This window comes from Haliaeetus leucocephalus, unplaced genomic scaffold (assembly GCF_000737465.1).
Source record: "Haliaeetus leucocephalus isolate CR32 unplaced genomic scaffold, Haliaeetus_leucocephalus-4.0 Scaffold712, whole genome shotgun sequence".
NCBI classification, from domain to species: Eukaryota; Metazoa; Chordata; class Aves; order Accipitriformes; family Accipitridae; genus Haliaeetus; species Haliaeetus leucocephalus.
In genome coordinates this window covers 3,329,369-3,351,561 of record NW_010973148.1, presented here as the reverse complement: position 1 = coordinate 3,351,561, position 22,193 = coordinate 3,329,369, and the positions used below count along the sequence as shown (strand labels likewise).

Below are 22,193 nucleotides of genomic sequence, written 5' to 3'. Positions count from 1 at the left end.
CACACATTTGCCCAGGGCAGCCAATGTCCCACTGTATCAATGCTAAACAGTGCGATGAAAGGGTGTCTCAGATACAGACACTGCCCAGCAATCCAGCCACAGCCATCAGTGGGTGCAGTCTTGTGGTCCAACTGCTTCTGCCAAGAAATCTCCGTAGAAGTGTGGAGCTACAACCACCTCAGAGCAACAGCTTCTCTTAAACACCATCCCTAAAGTGGTGCAGGATCAGTAAATGCAACTTTTGGTGTAATTGATCCTAGCCTTCCTCCTCCGCAGCCCAATCTCTGGGCTGCATGGCTCACCTCAACTCCCTCCCTTCTCCATGAAAGCCAGTCTGTTACCACCACAAAGTTGAGTGCTTTCATCCAAAGATGAGGACACAATAAAGTGTGGGTTTTTTCCATTCTTTGTGATCACAAGTCCTTTCTTCCATCTTTACAGCACCATAAGTGTTCAGAAAAATACCTACATAGATAGGTGTGGAATGTCTTTAATTTGGAAGTACAGTGAAGCTTCTGACAATGGACTACTTTTTCCTCTGAATGACTATCTTTCAGGTAGACCTGAAGTCTAAACTTTCAGTTGCTTTGTCTGTTGACACCTTTAATGTGATAGGGGTAGTCATAGTGATTCTTATCAAAAAGAGCTGCTTCTATGTCTAAATCTGCTTTTTGTTAGAACATCCACCTACTCTTATTTGCTCCTCATTCCCACTATTTGCTTCATAACTATGCTTCAGAAAAACTTTGTCACTTTTTTATTCTCTCCTAGCATATGAAAAAAGTGAACTCCCATGAATTGGTCCTTATAAAGCCACCATTGCCTCAAACCTTTCCCTCTGAAACCACAGAAGACCAGGCCAGACTCTGTTGTTTCTTTCATGATTACTGTTTCTAGGGATGACTGGAGTTTTTTAAGTTCTGGTTGCTCAAGGTGAGTTGTTCATCTCCTCAACCAATACCGAGTTACTGACAGACATGATCAAATGCATGAACGCAACCATAAGGTGTCATTTAATACATTGTTCTTCTGTTCATGCTTTGCTCTATGCTTCTAGTACTGCATGTGAGCAGAAGTGGAGCTGGTTCAATTCTCATTTTTGTAGAAAATACTTTTGCAGTCAAAAAGTTACTGCTACCTTCATATTATATGAATTGCAGAGAGGAAAGCAGGTCAGATATCCACGTTGGGGTATTGGCTGGTCTCAGTGACAACTCAGTCATTCATGTTTACAAGCAACGTAAGAGAATGAACATGAAAAATGACGGTCCACTTATAGCTTATCAGTCATCAATCTCACACTCAGAGGAATCTAGAAAGCAGAAATACTCATAAGTCTAGGCATTTCTGGGTCTCTAGAAAGTAAGTTCTCTTTGTCCTCAAAGACAGTCAGCACTGCACTGTCTTTGGCTTTTTCTTTTGGAAATAACTATCTTAGTTATGTACGAATAGCTGATATATGAACTACTGCTGATATGGTTATATCACTTCATATGTCAATAAAGAAGCAGTAGGATAAAAATGATCTCGGGATTTTGATAAAGGTGAATCTTGGAGCATCCTGGAAGGGTGCTGGGCAGCAGTTGGCTTTTTCCAAATATAATAAGCAAGAAATGGGAGTGGTAGAGAAGCACATGGAGAGTTCTGTCTCCTACAAGTTTTTAACTCCAGCAGAACATATCTGCCTCTTTTTAAGAGGCAAATGTTGACATACCTTGCTGTTTGAAAAATGTCATGTTTTCTAGTGATACTTCAATTTCAACATGTGAAGAAAAGAAATTACTTTACATGGATCATAGATATCCATATGAAGTAAATTACATTGTATTCTGTGAAGCAAAGCTTTTCAAGGTATAAGGGAGCTTTTGATGTTTTATACTGTTTATAATAACCCTCTGCTTTAGAAATCGTACAGCTGTGACCTGAGAAGGGAGTAAATACTCAGCAGCAGGCCCTGGAGTAGATTTTTGTAGTCGGATGCTTACTACTTCCAATTTCTTGTCTGTTTTTGCAGTGGCTTGTGGTTTGGTTTTTTGACACTCGGAGAAATAGACTGAGAACAAACCTCGATCACAACTGGGTGATAAGATATATCTTATCTGAAGATTTCATATCCAAGACACTAAATACTCTTTTTTTCACAGGCTTAAGGAACTTTCACAATTTGCATTGTCATCTCCTTGAATGCCCTCATAGACAATCCCTGCCCAGCCCCCCGGGGCTCCCCCCACCCTGCCCCGGGCCCAGGACGCCATGTCAGGGGCCGTCAGCCCCTGCCCCACCAACACTCCGGTTCCCCACAGCCCTGCCCTGCCCGGCCATGGGCCCCTCCGAGCCGGGCCTACATGCAGGCCCCAGCCCAACTTCGGCCTGTCCTGTCCCCGTCCCCATGGAGGTGCCCGATGCCCGGGGCTGGGGCTGCCCCGGTGCCCCCGGCTCCTGGGGGGGGGTGGATGGGCCCTGGCTGCCAGGCCCTGCCCTGACCCTCCATGGGGAGCCCCCACAACCGCCAGAGGTGGTTTGTATTGAGAGACACTCACTGGATTCCCAAGCACCAGTAGGCTCTGTAAAACAGAAAGGAAAATTTAACCAGCTAACTGCTTGTTCACGTTATGTGAAATCATGAGTTCTGCAATAACGTATTTGTCAAGAATTGGGAGGGAAGTGATGAACATCATATCTTGCAACACTTCCGATGGCACAACAGTTCCCCAAAACACAAGCAGCTAGGCAGACAGCCCTATTTTTAGCTATACAACCATTTAAAATACGAGTCTCCATCTTCTCTGAGCCTGAAGACTATGACAGAAAGATAAACGAGATAAAGACATATTGAAATAGGAGGTGGGTCCATCTTTATCTTTCCGAGTATTTTGCTTGCTGAGGTATTCACAGACACTCTAGGAAGTCCAGGGCTGGAGGGGTGATGTCCCAGGCAAAATCTAAAAAGCTGTCAGAGGAATACATGGAGCTAAGTTTTATGAAGTTTTTTGCAAATAAAGTGTCTACTGCCTGCTAAGAAACATCCTAGCCACAATTTTTATTTTCTTACTGGGTTTGGTACTAGATTTGTAGAAGTTAGACACCTCTCCAAGATCCACTTTTAAGCATATACTCAAAAACATCCTTGACAGTACATGAACTAACACCCTCATCAAACTTGCCATACTCACCGTTGGATAACTCAAGATGATTGATATTGCTGTGACCCATTTTGATATTTTCTGTTTGCAGTTGTTTACCCGCCTGCTTCACATCTATTCATCCTAACCTTTGTATATAGCAAATAGAAAAATAATCTCTAGACCTTAAGACAGCAGTCACCAAAAATATGTGTGTATGTAATGTTTACGCAGTGCTCCTGAGATCAGAAGCTTTACGAATCATTACACTAATTGTTTTGTTACAGAAAGGGATGACTTCTTAAACTTTGTTACTCTTTATTTGAACATTGACTGCTTGAGAAGTCTATCTAATCTTTCTTCCCACCAGAACTGAGAGTTGGTCAGATGGTATAGCAGCAGGCATATGAACAGGTCAAACTATACAAATTTAGGGGAGAGTGGTTCACAATGGCATCTTTCACCTTGAGCAAGTTTCACTGTTCTCTGTCTCCAAGGATGAAGAAAGAGATGACCGCTCCTCTTACACTCATCTTCATGACCCAGTGGATGTTGCTGATCACCCAGTTGTGTGTTGGCTGGCACTGCACAGACTGTGAGTAGAACACTTCCACGGGGCAATCCTCCAAGGTAGAGTGTAACATGCTTCTCATTATAGGCAGTTGTGCTTAAGTTGCCTTCCGTCTTAGATGTGCTAGGTAGTAACCTCTGCACCCAAAACTCTGGGAATCAGTCTTGCACCTTACTGGTCCTATTATGTGACACTTGCAGTGGAGATGCCAGAATCACCCATTAGAAATTTGATGCTGAAGCAGTGGAAGATGGAACTGAGTTGACTGAGCAGCATGAATTTCACTGAGGACTGGTGTTCACTGACTGGAGGAGATTTTACCAAGACTATAGTGGTAAATTTGCCATGTAAAGTTTTAAGAGAGATAAATCATTACACTTTCTTCTTTTTCTTTCATATCCTTAAGTAACTGAAAAAAGTATCCTTGGTAGGAACAAGAGAGTCTGTGTTTTAGCAGTCCTTTCTACTTTTTGTTGAGACCTGTCTTGGTACTGAGGTGTATTTGCCCTCTCTGGCTGTTCTTGTGAAATTCTTGCCATCAGAGGACTCTTCTGGAGTCAGGGCCTTGATGGGACTGATGTATAAGATTACCTTTTTTCCTGGTTTCAGAGGAACTTTGGTGAGAGGCATCTCATGCTGTGTGGATGAGAATTTTTAAGTACAAAGGACAGACTGAATTAGATACATGGGTCCTTAACTGACTTACCTAAAAACAGGACATAAGCATTCAGGGACTTTGGAGGTCCAGTGATGTGCTTGCTCAGGGCTGACTGGTGTGACACAGAAGCCTGTGAAGACACAATATTTCTGGAGTGGCTCTTGAGGGCCAAGCAGGTTCATACAATCATAGAATGGTTTGGGTTGGAAGGCAACTTTTAAATATCATCTAGTTCAACCTCCTTGCCATGAGCAGGGACATCTTTCACTAGACCAGGTTGCTTAAAGCCCCATTCAACCTGGCCTTGAACACTTCCAGTGACAGATCATCCACAGCTTCTCTGGGCAACTGGTTCCAGCATCCTACCACCCTCATTGTAAAAAATTTCTTCCTTATGTCCAATCTAAATCTACACTCTTTCAGTTTAAACCACTGCCCCTGTTCTGTCACTAAAGGCCCTAGTAAAAAGTCTCTCTCCATCTTTCTTAAAAGCTCCTTCTATGTATTGAAAAGCCACAATAGAGTCTCCTCAGAGCCTGCTCTTCTCCAGGCTGAACAACCGCAACTCTCACAGCCTTTCTTCAGAGGAGAGGGCTTCCAGCCCTCTGATCATTCTTGTGGCCCTCCTCTGGACCCACTCTGACAGATCTGTGTCTTTCTTGTGCTGGGGACCCCAGAGCTGGATGCAGTACTCCAGATGGGACCTCACAAGAGTGGAGTAGAGGATGAGAATCACCTTCTGCAACCTGCTGGCCATGCTGCTTTTTATGCAGCCCAGGATACGATTGGCTTTCTGGGCTGCAAGCACACATTGCCGGCTCATGTCCGATTTTTCACCCACCAATATCCGCAAGTTCTTCTCTGCAGGGCTGCTCTCAACCCATTCATCCCCCAGTCTGTATCGATACTGGGGATTGCCTCAACCCAGGTGCAGGACCTTACACTTGGCCTTATTGAACTCCACAAGATTTGCACAGGCCCACTCCTCAAGCCTGGCCAGGTCCCTCTGGATGGCATCCCTTCCTTCCAGCAAATCAACCGCCCCACTCAGCTTGGTGTCATCTGCAAACTTACTGAGAGTGCACTCAATCCCAGTCTCTATGTCATTAATGAAGATGCCAAATAGTACTGGTTCCAGTACAAACCCTTGAGGGACACTACTTGTTACTGGTTTCCACTTGGACATTGAGCCATTGTCAACTGTAAGGCTTTGGATGCACCCATCCAGCCAGTTCCATAGCCATCTAACAGTCCATCTGTCAAATACATACCTCTTATAAGCCACTGTCTGTGTCTTCCTTCACCACTGCATAGACAAGGCACCTGTATGACTTGCCCAAATTAGGTGCTAGTTTTTAGAAAGCTAATGTTAGTGGAGATGAATCTCAAGCCAGCTCCTTCCCCAGGCAGTCATTTTACACTTTGCAGAGTTCCATCCACAGTAATGAAAGGTCTGACAGAATTTACTCCTCTTTGTATCAGAGAGGTAATATATATGAGACTGTTAAGAGAATGAGGTACAAGATCTGCTCATTTAAGCAACATGGAGTTGGCATATACAAAATGATATTACTTCCTGGCTCATCAAGCTCAAAGTATTTGCTGATTCCTTATAAAAGGATGGCTAAATCATCCTTCCTTTTAAAAGGTATGCTTAGTCTCCTTATTGGGTTTTGTTGGGGGTGGGGGTAAAGGAGTAAATTGATATGTTCGTGATCAGGATATTCCTCATGTTAATCTCAGGTGGAAGAAGGTATTGCTGCAGAACACAAACACCTCACAAGTTTACATACACATCTCCCTGAAGTCTTGAAAAGCTTCACAGCTCTGCACTTGGGTTTCTTTCCCTCTCTGGAGTCCACAGGGAAGCTCCTCATTCTCTCCATTCATTTGACAGGATGCTGAAGAGCATCCTTCAGATAGAAATGCTACGGCAGGGTACTGAAGGATGACGGGCACATGTTTCACTTTGTGGCATTGTGGCACCAGTGTCTCCTTTTGAATATGAATAATTCAAATCACAGGGGTAGCCACTTTAGGTGTCAGAGTATACTAGAGCAGTGTAGGCTCCCCTGAGACTTATATATCATATCTTTGGAGGATTTATCCATGACAAACTCTTCACTGAATCTGTCAGAGCAAACATCTTCAAGTGTAACTACCAAAAATGAAGCAAGTAATTCCTAACCCAAGCAATAACCAGCTGGAGTTGCAGGTGTCTAACATATCTCAGCATGTGCCAAGATCCTCCAGCTTGGAGCAGTCACACAATTTTTCCTCATCACAGATATTCCTGTGTTTGCAGGCATGAATGGGTCAGCCATCGAAAACTTCTCCTGTGTGATTTATAACATCTCCCTCATGAACTGCACTTGGCAGCCAGGCAGGGATGCTCCAGGAGATACCCAATATTTTCTCTACTGGCAGAACTCGAGGTAAGTAGGTCCACTTGAGTCCAGGGAAGTCTGAATTCTCACTCGACACATCACACTGACCACATTTAACTAAATTACCTTGCTAGAAACACATATGATGATGCAATGGAATGTGAGCTCTACATTAAAGATGAAAATGGCAGAAACACAGGATGTATGTTCCAAAATGTGAGGATAGAGCCTGAAAAAGCTTACTTCCTGGTGAATGGGTCTAGCAAAGATGCCCTGATCCCGTTCTATGATGAGTACATTCAACTGTATAAAATTGGTAAGTAAATAATTTCTTTCTGCATTATTTTCATTATTGCATGCAGGTAGTAGTCCTTTTATCCCTGAGAAGGAAGCAAGTACCCTGTCTCACCTAGAGTTGAAAGTAAGAGACTGTGACCTCTTCAATAAAATCTGTTCCTCAAGCAAAAGAGCAATGAGGGAAAATAAGCAAGAAAGCTCCACAGCTGCAGCCTGCCTCAGATTTGTTAGCAATCTACCCCTACTGTTTTCAGTTTTTTCTCCAACAAGGTCCACAGGACTTTAAGACATGATTGTGCTTCCCCCTGCTGTCCTTTCAATGGTGGCCAAAGACCTTTCAACAGAGGAGACTTTTCAGGAGAAGGTTATCTGAGCACTGGTTTGTGGTTCTCATTGCCAGTGGGGATGGCATACACTGACACCATACCCTTCATTAAAGACATGAGTATGTGTACAAAAGCACCCCTGAGGTGCTCTACTCAGAAGCATCCCATGCAATTACTTTTACTGCGGCAAAGCCTTTTTGGCAAAGTCCCACTGTTTTTGGTATTGTCTCCAAAAAATGGACAAACGAAGCTTCATCTATAAGGAGAAGGAATTAAGCTGTAATATCACTCATGGCAGATGAAACACAACTGTTCTTTGACCAAATAGCCCATCACAAACAGGCCAGGCCTGTCTCTAAAGATTGATGTAAAGTAGTAGTCTGGCTGAAACTAAGCTTTCCTCTATCAGCCTTTTAGCACCCTTTCTGTCATGAGTGGCTGTCTTTTGCTGTTACAATAATCAAGTCCTCAGCAATGATCAAGATATAAAAGTCCTCACATTTTTGCTCACATCTGTGAAATTAGGGGAGATATATGAAGAAGTTGGCTAGATTCTTAAAACTGAAGTGTCTTTCTTAAATTTGTATGGCTAATTTTTTAGAAGAAGGGGGGGATAAACTGCATAGTTCACAACACCAAGCAAGCAACACCTTCATGTCACAGCAGCATTGTGTGAGGAGGCTTGAAGAAAGAAGTGACCTTTGGCTTTCTTACATTAGGGTGTAGCATCAGCTCGTCCTTCTGCAGTAAAAAACATCCTTATAAAAAGAAGACAGGACTCTACCTTATTCACCTAGAAAAGTAAACAGAGGGGGTTTGTATCTTTGTATGCTCCTAAGTAATGTTCCCTGCCTTAGTCCCTGTTTTTTCTGATACTGGGGACAAGATTTAAAGAACTTCTGTCTTTCAATTATTTCTAACAGAGTTCCTAAGACAAATAGATACAAATTATTATCTTTCTTCATAGAGGTGTTGCTTGCAATTGCACTCTTTTATCAAAGTAAAAAGAGATCAAGAGATTTTAATTATTTGAATTCTTGGATATATCATTTCAGAAAAGCTCATGCCTCCATCAAATATCACTGTCAACTGTGATGAAATTAAAAATGATTGCATAATTCAATGGCAACAACCCCAAATAAGTCATTCTAACAAAGACAACTGTTTTAAATATGAAATCAACATAAAGTATAAGGTAAGAGGAATTTCTTTACCTACCTCTACCATGAATACGTATGTTTGCATTTAGCAATATATATGGGTGAAAAGAAAAATCAGTCTCTCTTGTATGGTGTAGCCTTCCTCATACGTAGCACTGTACTCCTTTGTGGTTTTGCCTTTCAGCACTGTGTTATGCCATACTGCCCCACTGTTTTTTAAATCCCTGTTCCCTGAGTGAGATATTGCTGGAAATACACTGGATGACTGTGACTGTGTGGGACTAAGAGGAGAAGGATGGTTAATCAAGACTTGAACATATCACAGCTCTAGCTGTGCCAAAACTCAGAAAAGGCACTTCTTTCACTAAGACCTGTTGGAGCCGTCCTGGACTGGAGTCCTTCCAGTGGTGACTGCATCTCTGTGAAAGGGCAGAGCTGGGCTGACTAGAGAAATGTGCATCCACTTAACAAATATGAGTTGATGAAGGTGAATGAAATTTCTCTACATATGAAATGTAAATAGCTTTTCCAGATATATATAAGCAACACACCAGCTGGTCCAAAATTTGAAGCTGTATAATGTTAAATAAAAGGAAAATAAATGTGAGAGAAAGCAGAGAGGCAGTGTGGATAAGCACAGGTTACTGAGGGAATGATTTAAGCTACTGAAGGTCAAATTCAGACCCTGGCTTTACAAGTCTTTTTGCAGCAATAAGGAAGGAGTGAGATTGCTGTGTTCTGCTGCAAGAGTAGACCTAAACCACTGTAACTGTGGCAGAACTGTGTTACATGACCACAGGGTGGCAGACAGCGACTACAAAGGAAAAACCTGCCTGTACTACAACCAGATTTGGCCACTTAGTGGCTGATGGAAGGCATTCCCTAGATTTCTGCTATTTGGAACTTCTTAGTCTGGATCGGGCTTGCTATTTCATAGATGAGTTTTCTTGCAAGCCCAACTAACCGCTGTGAAACTGAAATACTTCTCCGAATCCCTTGGCCGTTGCAGCAAAGAAAGCCTGCAGAAAAATCTGTGTGATGTTGGAATAAAAGTACATTGCAGTAAAGCAATACATACTTCTTAACATCTTTTAATATGCCTAATATTCTGTTTATAAAGAATATTCAATTCACACGTAGTCTGAATTGCCTAGCATTTTTTTAATAGTCATTAGCAGTTTTCATGTTACTAATTATGTCAAGATCCAGCAGTTACTGTATTGCAAAATTTATTGCTTTACTACTGCCAGGTATAAACTTGTATTGTTTTACTAATACACTGTGAGCAACATATATTGTATTACAGTCAGCCTTTAAACTTAATTTTCACAATTGGAAATTAATTGCCTTAGGAGCAAACAAAAAAAAGGGTAAGTCCATGAGTAACATAATTTCAATCCCATTTTTGCATGTCTGACACTGATAAACTGAATTTGCTGAGACTCTTGGTTTCTTCTTCAGCTATGTTCTAAGTTAAGGCTTTATAGATCAGGATATCTGGGAAACCTGAAGGTAAACCTTGCCAGTGAAAATGGAGCTAAAAATGCACCAAATAGCCTTTCCCATGGCCCTTGTCATTAATTTCCACCAACTCAGTGAGCAACAGGCCTACATTCTCCTTAATCTCACTTTTGCTGCCAGTGCACTCATAAAAACCTTTCTTGTGTTCACCTCCCTCACTAGTCTCAACTCCAGCTGAGCTTTGGCTTTCCTGACTCCATTCCTGCACGTGCAGATGATATCTTTGGATTCCTCCCAAATCCCTTCTACATTCTGCATACTTCCTTTTTGTCTCTGAGCTCCCATTCAAGCTTCATGTCCTGCCATGCTCACCTGGCACACTTGCTCGATTTTCTGGACACCAGAATGGACCATTCTTGTGCTCTGAGGAGGCTGTCCTTGTAGATCAGCCAAGAACTTTTTGCCCTCCAGGGCAGTTTCCCTCGAGTACCAAGACCTGTGGCTGTGAGCGTTTCTCAAGCTGACTGAAAAGGGCTCATCTGCTTCCTTTTCTTGATCGGTAGATCTGGAACAAACACCTACCACATTGCCACCTGTGTTGGTCTGTCCTCTGATGCCTACTCACAAACTCTCTTACTGGTTCATCATTTGTCCCAAGACAGAGCTCTATGTACTCAAAGTACTCCTTTACATAGAGCCCAAGGACGAGGTTAGCAAGCCTGTTTGCAAGGACACTCTCAGCCCACTTGGTGAGATGCATGCTATGCCTGCTCAGTAGCCCCTGTTTCTCAAAAAGGGTCCCAAGGTTGTAGAAGCTAACGCCCTGCCTGTGCCACCAGACTCCAGACCTGCTGGATGAATCCAGTTCTGTTCAAGCCTTTCCTTCTCACTGGAAGGACTGAGGAGACACCATCTGGGCTTCCTGCCCTTCACCATCTCCCCAGTGCTCTGCAATCACCCTTGAAACCATCCAGCCTACCCCGGCCATATCATTGGAGCCCACACAGAAGAGCAGGAAGGGGTAATAGTTTGACAGCCAGACAAGTCTGGCAGTCCTTCCGCAGCATCCTGCATCCTGGCCCCTGGCAAGCAACAGACCTCCATCAGGTCAGGCCAGTAGGCTAGTGCCGCCATCCCCTGCAGGAGGGAGTCTCTCTTTTAAATATCATACCCATTTTCTCCTTCATTTTTTTAAACGCAGTGACCAGCTGTCCTTCTGGAACTCTACTTTCTGAAGTCTTCTATGACCTCATTGTTTTCATTTCTTATATATTATTTTAGTATAAACACAAAAAAAGGGAAACTATATTGTTGCACTTTCTCCTAGATTGATCTCTGTGCTTAAGCTAGCTTGTTTATAGATTCCAGAAGCTGTCCCGTATAGCAGCATGCCTTGCAAACTCATGTTCAGGTGCCACATGAGCATGCATGCAGTTGATTGATGAAACAAGTTTGGATTAATTTCATTTTGTTTTAAAATGGAGTATTACAGAACGCAAAATAATTTAAAAAATACATAACTCTGGCAGGCTAATGGAGATGATACAGTCTGCAGTCATTAGTTGTGTGTGGTCACTACATTACATGGTAGTCGTTATGGCTATTCAGAAGAGATGAGTGAATTTTATTCTGTCTGTCAAAAATGTAGTTGGATGGCAGCCTAAGATATCTGTGAATACATGTCAGTCCTGAATATTTTCATCTGAGGGAAAAGGAAACAATATTTATACAGTATTTGCAATTAAATATAGTGACATTTATTGTAAAATATAAACATTAGAGGTAAATTTAAAACTTTATTTCACAGATTTTTATCTTTTTTTTTTTTTCCTAGTGGGTGTAAGAATAAAGTTACAGTTTTCATTCAGGTCTGGTTTGCTTGTGTTGCAATTTAATCACCAATATGAAAAAAAATGTATTTCTCAACTCTGGTGGCAAGGAAAACAAACACTTTTCCATAGAAGAATTAGTTACTAAATAAACTTGGCATTGTAGATGAATTATATATTTGACACTAAATGTTAGATAAATTACTAGTTCTTCTGAACAAACTGTCAAATGGATAAGAAAAAATAATGCAGAAAAGGGGGACAGTAGATAAAAATTACTTATTATTTAAACACAAAACAAGCAATCATAAAAATGAAGGGTTTTTTTCTCAATTTACAGGATAATCCTGAAGGGAAAACCAAATATACTTCTATACAAGTAAGTCTGCTTGTTCTATTCATCAGCAATACATGTTAGTTTCATAGTCGTTTGTAAAAAGTAAATAATATGCAAATGCCTTTAAATCAGTATGTGTTCAATGTCCTATGCTTTATGGGATCCTTATTTATAAATTTCATGAATGTGTTAAACTGCTAAATCATCATGACATATGTCATTTATTATACATTCAGGGGCAGAACTATATTACTATCCTGTAAGTATTTTGAAAATCCTTCCATTTTACATTATTTTGTCCATTCTCCCCCTCAAATATTTGGAACAGAATTTGAAGTTCTTCTGAACTTCAGAAAGTGACAGCAGAGAAAAGAGACACAGAGAAAACGCCTCCTAGGAATTTAATTTTGTTTATGAAAAAAAAAGACCACTAAAGCCCTTTGGGATAGAGGCTGTCCTCCAGGTATGCTGCACCTCCTTCTAACCACTGCAGCTTGCACATCCCACCTCTACCCTGAAAGTCTCCAAGAGCAAGCAAGTTTCGGAGCAAGTTTCAGTAAATTCTAGTAACACTAAGTACTGCAGTCTTCTACTTATTTTACAGGTTTGGCTGAAAAAGTTATGATTTTCCTGAAAAGTCATAATGCAAAGACTGAGGAAGGCGAGGTGCATGCAAGCAGTTTATTCCTCAAATCACTCAAAATGAGACAGTTCTATTTTTCTGCCTCTGTCAATGTGCCAAGGGAAGTTAACAATAGATCAGACTACATTGTAAGAAATTACAGGATATAGTTTAAAAGACAAATAGCTTCTAAACAAAAAGTTTATTGAGTGACAGGTTATTTTTTAAAGGAGATACACAGATACGTATGTATTATATACATAATAAACATGCATATGGGGGTTTTTTTGCCTTGTAACAGCAGTCTACTTTAATGAGCAATGTTCTCCTAGCCTTGTAGAAGTTTCACCGGTAAAAGGAACTTTCACATTATCAACACCTAGATATGTAACAAAGAAAAACATCTCAGTTTTGCTTTGGTTTTAGGAATGGGCAAATAGTCACACATTTCAAAGATCCAATGCAAGAAAGAAGTACCTCTTGAAAATGAGAGCTGCTGGCAGCGCCTGCTTCGTGAGCCCAGCCTGGGGAGAGTGGAGTGCACCGGTTGAGTTTGGTAAAAACAAATCCATGCCTTGGGCTACTCTTCCCCCAGCGATGTCCTGTCTACCTCACACATTGCCGCACACCTAAGGACACAAAGATCTATAAAGGGTTGACAAATATTTTGTTTCACTGCATGCTACAGAGAAGAGAAGGAAGAGACTTAATAAATCTCTTAACACTCTAATATCGGAAATAAATATAAAAAGTTACACCTTTGCAGCTGAAGTGCATACCTGCTTACTACAAGGGATGGACAAACAGGCTCAATGTTAATCCCTCCCAGCAGACATTACTGCTAAGGTGTTAAATTAAAGAACTGATTTTTTATACCAAGTGAAAACTTTCAGACTGACATTCACCAGTCAGTCACCAGAGTAGATGTCTGACACAGCTGTGCATCTGTTCCTCTTCATTAATAATAATAATTTATGACTGTTTCTCTTTCAGGAAATGAAGAAATTATTTCTTCTTCAGTATGGATTTTACTTGTGGTAGCTATTGCAACATTCTTAGTGGTAATTGGCGCAATTTTGTTCTGCAAAAGGTAAACAACTTATGTGTTTATTTTATTTTGTGTGAGTGTAGGAAACATCTGCAGTTCTTACACAAATAAGGTAGAGGTGTCTCTGTAGTACAGATAAAGCCTTTTCACTCACACTTTTCTATTTCATCCCTTTTGATCTCCAGGACTGGCTGTTGGAAAGCAGCATTTCCACAAATCCCAGAGCCAAAACAAGTATTTCATGGACTGCCTGATACAAACCCAAAGGTATGTTCTCTTTCTGTTTTATATTAAATGCGTGAAATACATACAAGGCTCTATTGCAGGTATTTTTTAAATGACAAGGAGCTTAACACAGAGGATAACTCTTTGTCATATTTTGAGGAATTACAAGAGAAAATCATCAGGCAAGTTTGTTAAGGGAAATCAAAAGCAGTGCTAATCCAGACGCAGGAGGGTGTTTCTCCCATTTAACAGGGCTGATTGTCCCACTGGTAGGTCCAGACAGCAGCAAAGGCTGTGCATTTTCCCAACACGAGGCACTCGCACGCAGAGGACACTAATGCAGCCAGCCACAAAGACCAGCACAGGTACTTTTGCTGGCACCATGTCAGCAGTAACAGCAGTCATATAAATAGGGTCACAGACAGCCCAGTCCTGCTGCTCCTCTCTGTTTGAGCAGGGCTGGAGTTTGCCAGTGAGACGTGCATACACCCTCACTCTCTGCATTCACAATAACCATAAATTCGTAAGTTCCTCACATCTGATCTCTGTGTCTGGACTGTGGGTCCCCCCACCAGGTCACCAGCTCTCACTTTGGGTCTTTCCAGGCACAGGTCTTCTATTCACCCACTACTCCAGCTTCAGTGAAGTTTGCTACCAAGTTAGACAGGATAGAAAGGAAGATCGGATTCAAAACAGGATTTTGTAATGTACCGTCATGGTGGTTTAACCCCAGCCAGCAACTAAGCACCACGCAGCCGCTCGCTCACTTCCCCCCCACCCAGTGCGATTGGGGAGAGAATCAGGAAACAACGTAAAACTTGTGGACTGAGATAAGAACAGTTTAATCGAACAGAAAGGAAGAAACTAATAACGGTAACACTAATAAAATGACAACAGTAATAATAAAAGGATCGGAATATACAAGTGATGCACAATGCAGTTGCTCACCACCTGCTGACCGACACCCAGTTAATCCCCCTGTGGCGATCACCCCCACCCCCACTCCCCCCAGTTTATATACTGGACATGACGTCACATGGTATGGAATACCCCTGTGGCCAGTTTGGGTCAGCTGCCTTGGCTGTGTCCCCTCCCAACTTCTTGTGCCCCTCCAACCTTCTTGCTGGCTGGGCAGAAGAAGTTGAAAAATCCTTGACTTTTAGTATAAACACTACCGGGCAACAACTGAAAACATCAATGTGTTATCAACATTCTTCTCATACTGAACTCAAAAACACAGGATAAACTCTATCTCAGTTGAAATCAGGACAGGCACAGATTGTGGTGGTCAGACCAGCATACCAACCAGCAGCTTACTTGCGCCCATTTCTTGTCCAGCAGTTTCTCAGGTTATGTCCAGTAGTTTCTCATGGTCTGTTCAGTTAGCTAAACTTCAGGCCAATGTGTACTCTACTACTTTCACACCTTAGCAAAGTTAATCTTTTTGTATTAATTTGTTTGAGAAGGTTTGTGGTAATCTGGATGGTACGTTGGAGTAAAGCACACGGTCTCCCTGCCCACCTCTGGGCCAGTCAAAAAATCATGTGTCAGCACTACAAAGTTGCTGAAATTTCATTGTTATGGCCAGCTAAGGAAAACTTATCAGCTAAGAAACAAAGAAGTGAAATATTTCTGTAAAATATGCAACAAAATTTGAAATACTCTCCGAACTGTGCATAACTAGAGGCTAACCTAACCTTATGTATAAAACTAATGGAAGTTTTTATTTTCCTTTCAGCTGATGGAGAGCAAAATTCAGTCAATAATGTCTGAAAATGAAGAGATAATATTAATTACTGATGTAGTGAAATAACCAAGAAAAACTGAGGAATGTGAAAGTGCATTTCTTAGCTCAGGCACACGCATATTCCTGTGGAAATCTGGAATAATAGAGAGGCTTTTTTCACTTTCTTCCTTTTCTTGACAAAAACAGCAGTGCAGCCAAAAGAAAATGATACTTTACATGTAATTTTTTGAAATGTCATTGTATTTGGTCTTAATTTTGGCTGATTTTAACTGTTTGGGTAACTTGTCCTTATTGAATATCTTTGATTTTAATAACATAATTGAAATATTTCAGTCAAGAAGTTTTAGTTACATTTTAATTTTTTTTTAAGGAAAAAGCATGGATTTGTCTCATACTAAAAGTAATAAGAATTAATTTATTGAGATCAATAAAATTTTTTACAAAAAATTTCTGGCGCCTGAATGCCGTTGTTCTACTGCCAAGGATGGGCCTGTTCTTACCTGAAGTCTCCTCAGATCTCTTACAGTACTCACTGGCAACTAAAAAAATGAAAAAGGGATTGAAAACAGGCTGACACGTTAAGTGGTGGCCCATAATGAACAGGACTCTCAAAGGACAGGAGTATGTCTACAACCCTAACTAATCCTAGAGCCTAATTGTGTCACAAGTTAAGAGATCAGCCACCATAAACTTGATATCAGCACAGAATTTACTTCTGTAGGTACCTAGCTCTTCTTGTTCTTACTGCACACTTGCCTTTTTACTTCTTTCATTCCTCTTTAACGTCTTAGTTTTTTAAAATTTTGAGTGCATGTTAGTGTTCACTGCTAACAGTGACTTGGACAATGGGATGAAACGCAGCCTTAGCAAACTGGATGACAGCAAACTGGGGACACTGCCTGATATACTGGAGGGTAGGCCTTCTAAAGAGATGTGAATGGGGATATCTTCTGGAATATTGTTCCTGATGTAGGCTTTGTTAAGCCGTCTTCCTAGAAGCCTGGGAGGCATACTTTGCCCTATTTCAAATTTGAGATTGTGTTCTGCAGGAAAGGCTGTGCTTTATGTTGTTGGGTAGAGTACTGTAAAAGCCCTATTGCCCGTTTTCTCTGCTGAGAGCAGTAGTATCTAAATATGGCAGGCTTGAGAGATTTCCCCACTAAATGTTAGATTTAGCTGACCATTGCAGCCTCTCTAAGTAAGCTTTAGAAAACTGTTATAATTTCAGCTCTCAGTTTTCTCCTCTCTTCCTAATAACACTGGGCCAGGTTCTTCTAATACTTTTATTAATTTGCAAGTGGTTACTCTTTCCAGTGCTAAGTTGCTGGGTTTCTTTACACTCTTGCTTTGCTGGATCCCTACATGGTCATGCAATTTATCGGCGTAAGGGGTTTCAGAAGAAATTCTGTCCTGCTGGTGGTTCCTTCCCTGTTGCAGAGCACAGGCAGAGTTCTGTCATGCTCAGATGATGCAGACAAATGTATTTGGAAAGTATTTTGAACCTCCCAAGTCAAGCATTTTTAGACCGAACAGAAAAATGTTTGGGAATTTATCATATAGCAACAGCAATATACAGGGGCATAAAGGCCATACTGTATCAGAGTAAAATGTCCAGCCAGCCAATCCAGCACTTCAGCATGTTAGAATTTTTCTTCATCATGTGTACATTTTTGTACATTGTGCATTTCATCTGCCAGTTTATCATTCAGTCACTCACTATAATCAGGCTATTGAACCTCCTTACAGTCATCTTTGGTTGCTATTATCCCAAACTACCTGTAACTATTTATCCACATGAGAATCCTCTTCTTATCTCAGGACAGCTTAGATGTTTCTCCTGGTCTAACGATGAAATGCTCATTTTTTTTCTCTAACCCCTTTGGCACTTCATTTTGAGCATGATCTTCCCTCGCATTCCTCTTGAAGAAAAGTCCCAGCATAACATCCTTGAGGGCATTTGTAGTACCAAATACTCACTGATACTTTCTGTTGTCACTTTACTTCCTTTAACAAATCTTTTAATATACCTCAATCACCTATTTGCTCAGTGGTTCCTGATAAGATTCCTTTTTGGGAAATGATTTATTATTAGATTTCTTTTATTCCTTTTACAGGTTGTTCCATAAAAAATGTTTTTGGCCTGAATTACTGTGCTCTTGTATTCACACACTTTCCTGTTTTCCTTCTGTGGCAAGGGCTCCAACTTTTTGACAAATGCCTTCTCATTTTGTGCAGCCTCCCTCACCCTTTTACTTTGTTAAGCCAGGATCAAAGATATTTTTCTTTTTAAAGAGGAAAAAAACCCTACTATTTGATCTGTTTGTATTATGAATGGGACCCAAAGAATACATTTTAATGTTTGATTTAACTTTGTGGGAAGATACTGGAGTGGGCATAGCCATTTATTTATCATGTACTGCCATAGTGGCTCCACACATGAAAGCTTTGAGAAGGAAAGAATATTAGGTAATATTTCCACAGAATGAAAGTATTATTGGTACTTGGCAAAAAAATAATTTCTGCATCCTTTATGAAGTATAGCAAGGGGCAGACAATGTAAGCCCTTGTAAGATCTAAGTGGTCAGTAGAGACCATGAGGTCAGCACAGAAGACAAGAGGCAAATACCCTTATCTCCTGGGGTGTCTCCTGATACCCTTGACAAAGATCAGGAGCACAGTAACAATTTTACTGGTATAATTTGATTTCTGGGCTCCTTTCTTTGGGAAAGAAGCATATTCCAGCAAAGGAATCAGAATTTGAGCAGGTAATAGCAGAGCACAGACAAAACTTCCTTTTTTGGTTAAAGCCTAATTCCATGCAAGGCTCAGCCTTGATCTGGAGTTATGCCAAAAGAGTCATCATCTGACCCCCCAGTTTGGATGGTTGGTTGGTGAACCATCTACTTGTTCCCATGTGAGGATATAATGCTGGAAGCTCACCATGGCTTCTAAGGTGGTCTTAAGACTCAAACAGAAAATGCTCAGTGATTTCCTCCCTTAACAGTATTAGCCTTTGAGCACTTTCATTCACAAGAAAAAGAACTTTATCCTCTGAGTAGCCCCACTAATTTTGATAACTCATATATCTTGCTGCTCCTTTTGGTCTCTGAGATTCAGGTTTTGGGGGGTCTCACAATGTTTTTCATAACTGGATGAGGAATCACCGACACATCATGCTTATGCTTTGGTATAAATTTGTTTTTCACTTTGAGACTCAAAGGCTGAGATTTCTAGACTAGACATTTGAACATAGCTATTTGATTATTAAACTAGTTTTATAATGATACTAGACATTCGATTACTAGAATAAATACTCCCAACACTACTTTCTTGCACTGAGGCCAATTGCCATGTAAGAGCCCAGATATATTTTATTAAATCTTTAAATAAGGTGGACACATGCAAACTGCCCTTAGAAATTAGCCCTGACCTGAGCTAACCTCTGGACTATGTCCAGGAGTTGTTCAGGACATTGCTTGCAAATACTGGCCAAATCAGTGCTGGGAACAGTTGTTCCAGGACACGTTCCAGCGCTGGGGAGCCTTCCAGTTACCAGTGCAACCAGGGGCGATCCCCCATACTGCCCAGCTTCTCCTGTAGCTGGATGCAAACAGCTCTTGGCACACCTACTGCCTTTGACAAAGTTAATGATTGCCTTTTGGTCAAAGACTCGCCTGGGAATCTTTTTGCAGCAGATCAGAACAACAAGGCCAATTTCTTAATGAGGCTGAGTTCATGCTGGACACACATGAAAACCTTCTTTGTATTTCTCTCAGTATGCAGCAGTGGCCAGAGTTGAAATGCTCACAATCACTTGCTAAGAGAGTGATGGGGTTTTACTAGACTATACTAGTTTATACAACCTTTCACAGTATCTTTTCTCGGGCAAAATTGCCAGAGTGAAGCATAGTTTGGCTCTTATCCACCAAAACCTAGCCATGAGCTATGAACCATTCATTGGCTCTCTGTAGGGAAGGGAATAGGAAAGTGTAATAAAGACAATATCAAGACACTCAGGAGATGGCATTATGGTCTCGTTAAATAGATTCTAAACAAACTCTTCATTTGCTTCCTGTTTTTTCCTGGAAAGTGATAACATACTTCAACTTATTGAGGAAAGTTGTTACACCCATGTTCAAAAAAAGGCCAAAAGTTCAACCCAGAGAACTGTAGGCCTATCAACCTAGAAAACTCATGGCGTGAGACCTCTTGGAGCACATTAAGGAGAAGGTGGTCACTGGGAACAGTCAGTATGATTTTACCAAGGGTGTGACAAGTGGGGTACCACAGGGGTCTATCCTGGGACCTATCTGGTTTAATGTTTTTGTCAATGACCTGGAGGAGATGATGGAGTGCATTGTCATCATGTTTGCAGATGACACCAAATTGGGGTCACCCTCTGATTTGCTCAGGAAGAGGGCTGCCATGCAGAGGGACCCAGACAGGTTGAAGGAATAGTCCAAAAGGAACCTTGAAATCATCCACTACTCACTTGAATTTACATTGTCTGGAAGAGGAGAAAGTAAAAAATATAACATTATTTTAAAATAACTTTTTCAAAAACAGTGTTTTGAAAAATTGTGCTGTGCATTTCCCAGAACTGTGCATTACAGCAGCCCTTGTTAGTCTGTTACAAAACAGGTACATACAACATTTGGCAACTTCTAGAAGGGTATGAACACAATTGTTCCATCTACTGCTTTCTTATGAAAGGTTGATAACATTTCTGAAGCTTTTGTTAGCCTGTTTTTTTTTGTCAGACCTCCTCCTAATGCTGAAAATGTTAATGCTAAACCGAGACATTGTTATTAACAGATTTTTCAGACCATGTAGAGTGAATTTTCTGTCTTTCATTTATGATAAGCTGTTCATAAATTGGCTAGCAACATCTACATCAGCATGGAACACCACCTTGCAAGAGATCCCAGCAGACCACTCTACACCTGTGGACCAAGAGCACTGGTGCTGGAAGGGGCTGCCTTGGGAGAACTGGAGAGGTCTCTGCCCACTCCTGACTACTCTAGGGGGAGTCTCAGCCGCTCACATTGCTGGTACTGAACTAGAATAAAACACAGAACCGTATATTAAACAAAACCAAAATCATTGCCATCTTATCATAAACACCAGGCTGCAGACTGTGGCAGTTCACAAGCTGTTGAGACGACTGCTCCCAGGAGAAGGTGGGGGCCATTTGAACGGGAGCACAAAAGATTTCATATGTCCCGAAAGAAGCAGATCCCCAGGAAAGTCAGAGTCCTGGGCTTGCCCAGGAGCTGATGGTAGCCATGGGGCCAGCAGGACCGTGCCCCCCCTGACCAGGGCCCAACCACAGCAGCCAGTCAGGGAGCACAGGCAGCCAGACCCCAAGAAGAGGGGAAGGGTGGCTGCCTCTCTTGGTGCACACAGAGCCCTGCTGAATTAGTCCAGGCTGGAGTTTTAAATGGGTCATTTAAAATGAATTCAGCCACTGTTTGGGCAGTCTGAAGGCACTGGTCAGATGACACTGTAAGGCCAGCCTCAGGTTACCCAGAACCTGACCAAACACACCACCACAAACAGATGCAAATCCCTTCATCAAAATTAATCAGGCATACTGACACACATTTTGCCTCACAAATAGGTGTGGCACAGGAGGTTGGTGCTATAGAAAATTTACGCAAGGTGGTAGTGGTCACTGAGGTGGCTGGTGGTACCCAGTAGAGCATACCTGATGAATAGGCAAGTTCAGACTACACTGGCACACGTACTAACTGTGTTCTTTTCAAGCTACATAAAATAAGCAAATTAAATCCTTTAGGGAGTGGAAAATTTGAAACATGCCAGTGCTGTACCCAAGGTACTGAAAAAGCTGGCAAGGACTGAGTCAGTGCTAGGTATGTGGTTCTAGAGGCCAAATTCGGCACCTGAGCCACTACCTCGCATGCGGTCTGCCTTCTGTATTACTCATTTAACTTATCTATAGGTTTTTTCATCCATAACCTCAAGGTTTTAAGATGGAAAATATTATTAACATACCCTTCTGATGGGACTCACTGGGTAAAGGTGGGAAAGACTGAGCAGTGTGGACTGAAAAGCAAAGATATTTAACATTTGAAATGTCTGTGAAGTAATTTGCTATTGGTGGATCTGACTACATACCCAAGAAAAAAAAAAGAGACATTTTGGTTCAAGGAAAGCAGGGTTAAGAATAGTTCTTCCTCTAACAGACTAACTACTAATGATACTGACTTGCTCCTAAGAAGCCTGGGGAATTCTTCACCCTCCTGCTATTGTGCCTGTGTTGGGAATGGAAGGTAGGGGTAATTCAAATCACTCTTCGTACAAGTGTTTGAGAACAGCAAGAAATAAAAAAGAATCTATTACATAAAGATTACATATCTGCACACCAGATATCTTGTAAAAC

General features: G+C 41.4%; 1 protein-coding gene across 1 annotated transcript; it reads left to right on the top strand.

Moving 5' to 3' along the window:
• The first annotated feature begins 2,737 nt into the window (after window positions 1-2,737).
• LOC104839874 (granulocyte-macrophage colony-stimulating factor receptor subunit alpha-like) lies at window positions 2,738-15,935 on the top strand. The gene is made up of 10 exons (XM_010580450.1): window positions 2,738-2,844; window positions 3,620-3,717; window positions 6,657-6,786; window positions 6,873-7,054; window positions 8,417-8,556; window positions 12,152-12,190; window positions 13,197-13,326; window positions 13,764-13,860; window positions 14,004-14,085; window positions 15,782-15,935. Exons 2-10 carry the CDS (start codon window positions 3,621-3,623, stop codon window positions 15,854-15,856), a joined length of 972 nt encoding a protein of 323 aa, XP_010578752.1. The 5' UTR covers window positions 2,738-2,844; window position 3,620; the 3' UTR covers window positions 15,857-15,935.
• The last annotated feature ends 6,258 nt before the right edge of the window (window positions 15,936-22,193 follow it).

Coding starts and splice junctions, on each gene's coding strand:
- LOC104839874 (XM_010580450.1), top strand. CDS start 3,621: ATGAAGAAAGAGATGACCGCTCCTCTTACACTCATCTTCATGACCCAG. Junction 7,055..8,416: donor CATTCAACTGTATAAAATTG/GTAAGTAAATAA, acceptor ATATCATTTCAG/AAAAGCTCATGCCTCCATCA. Junction 8,557..12,151: donor AAATCAACATAAAGTATAAG/GTAAGAGGAATT, acceptor CTCAATTTACAG/GATAATCCTGAAGGGAAAAC.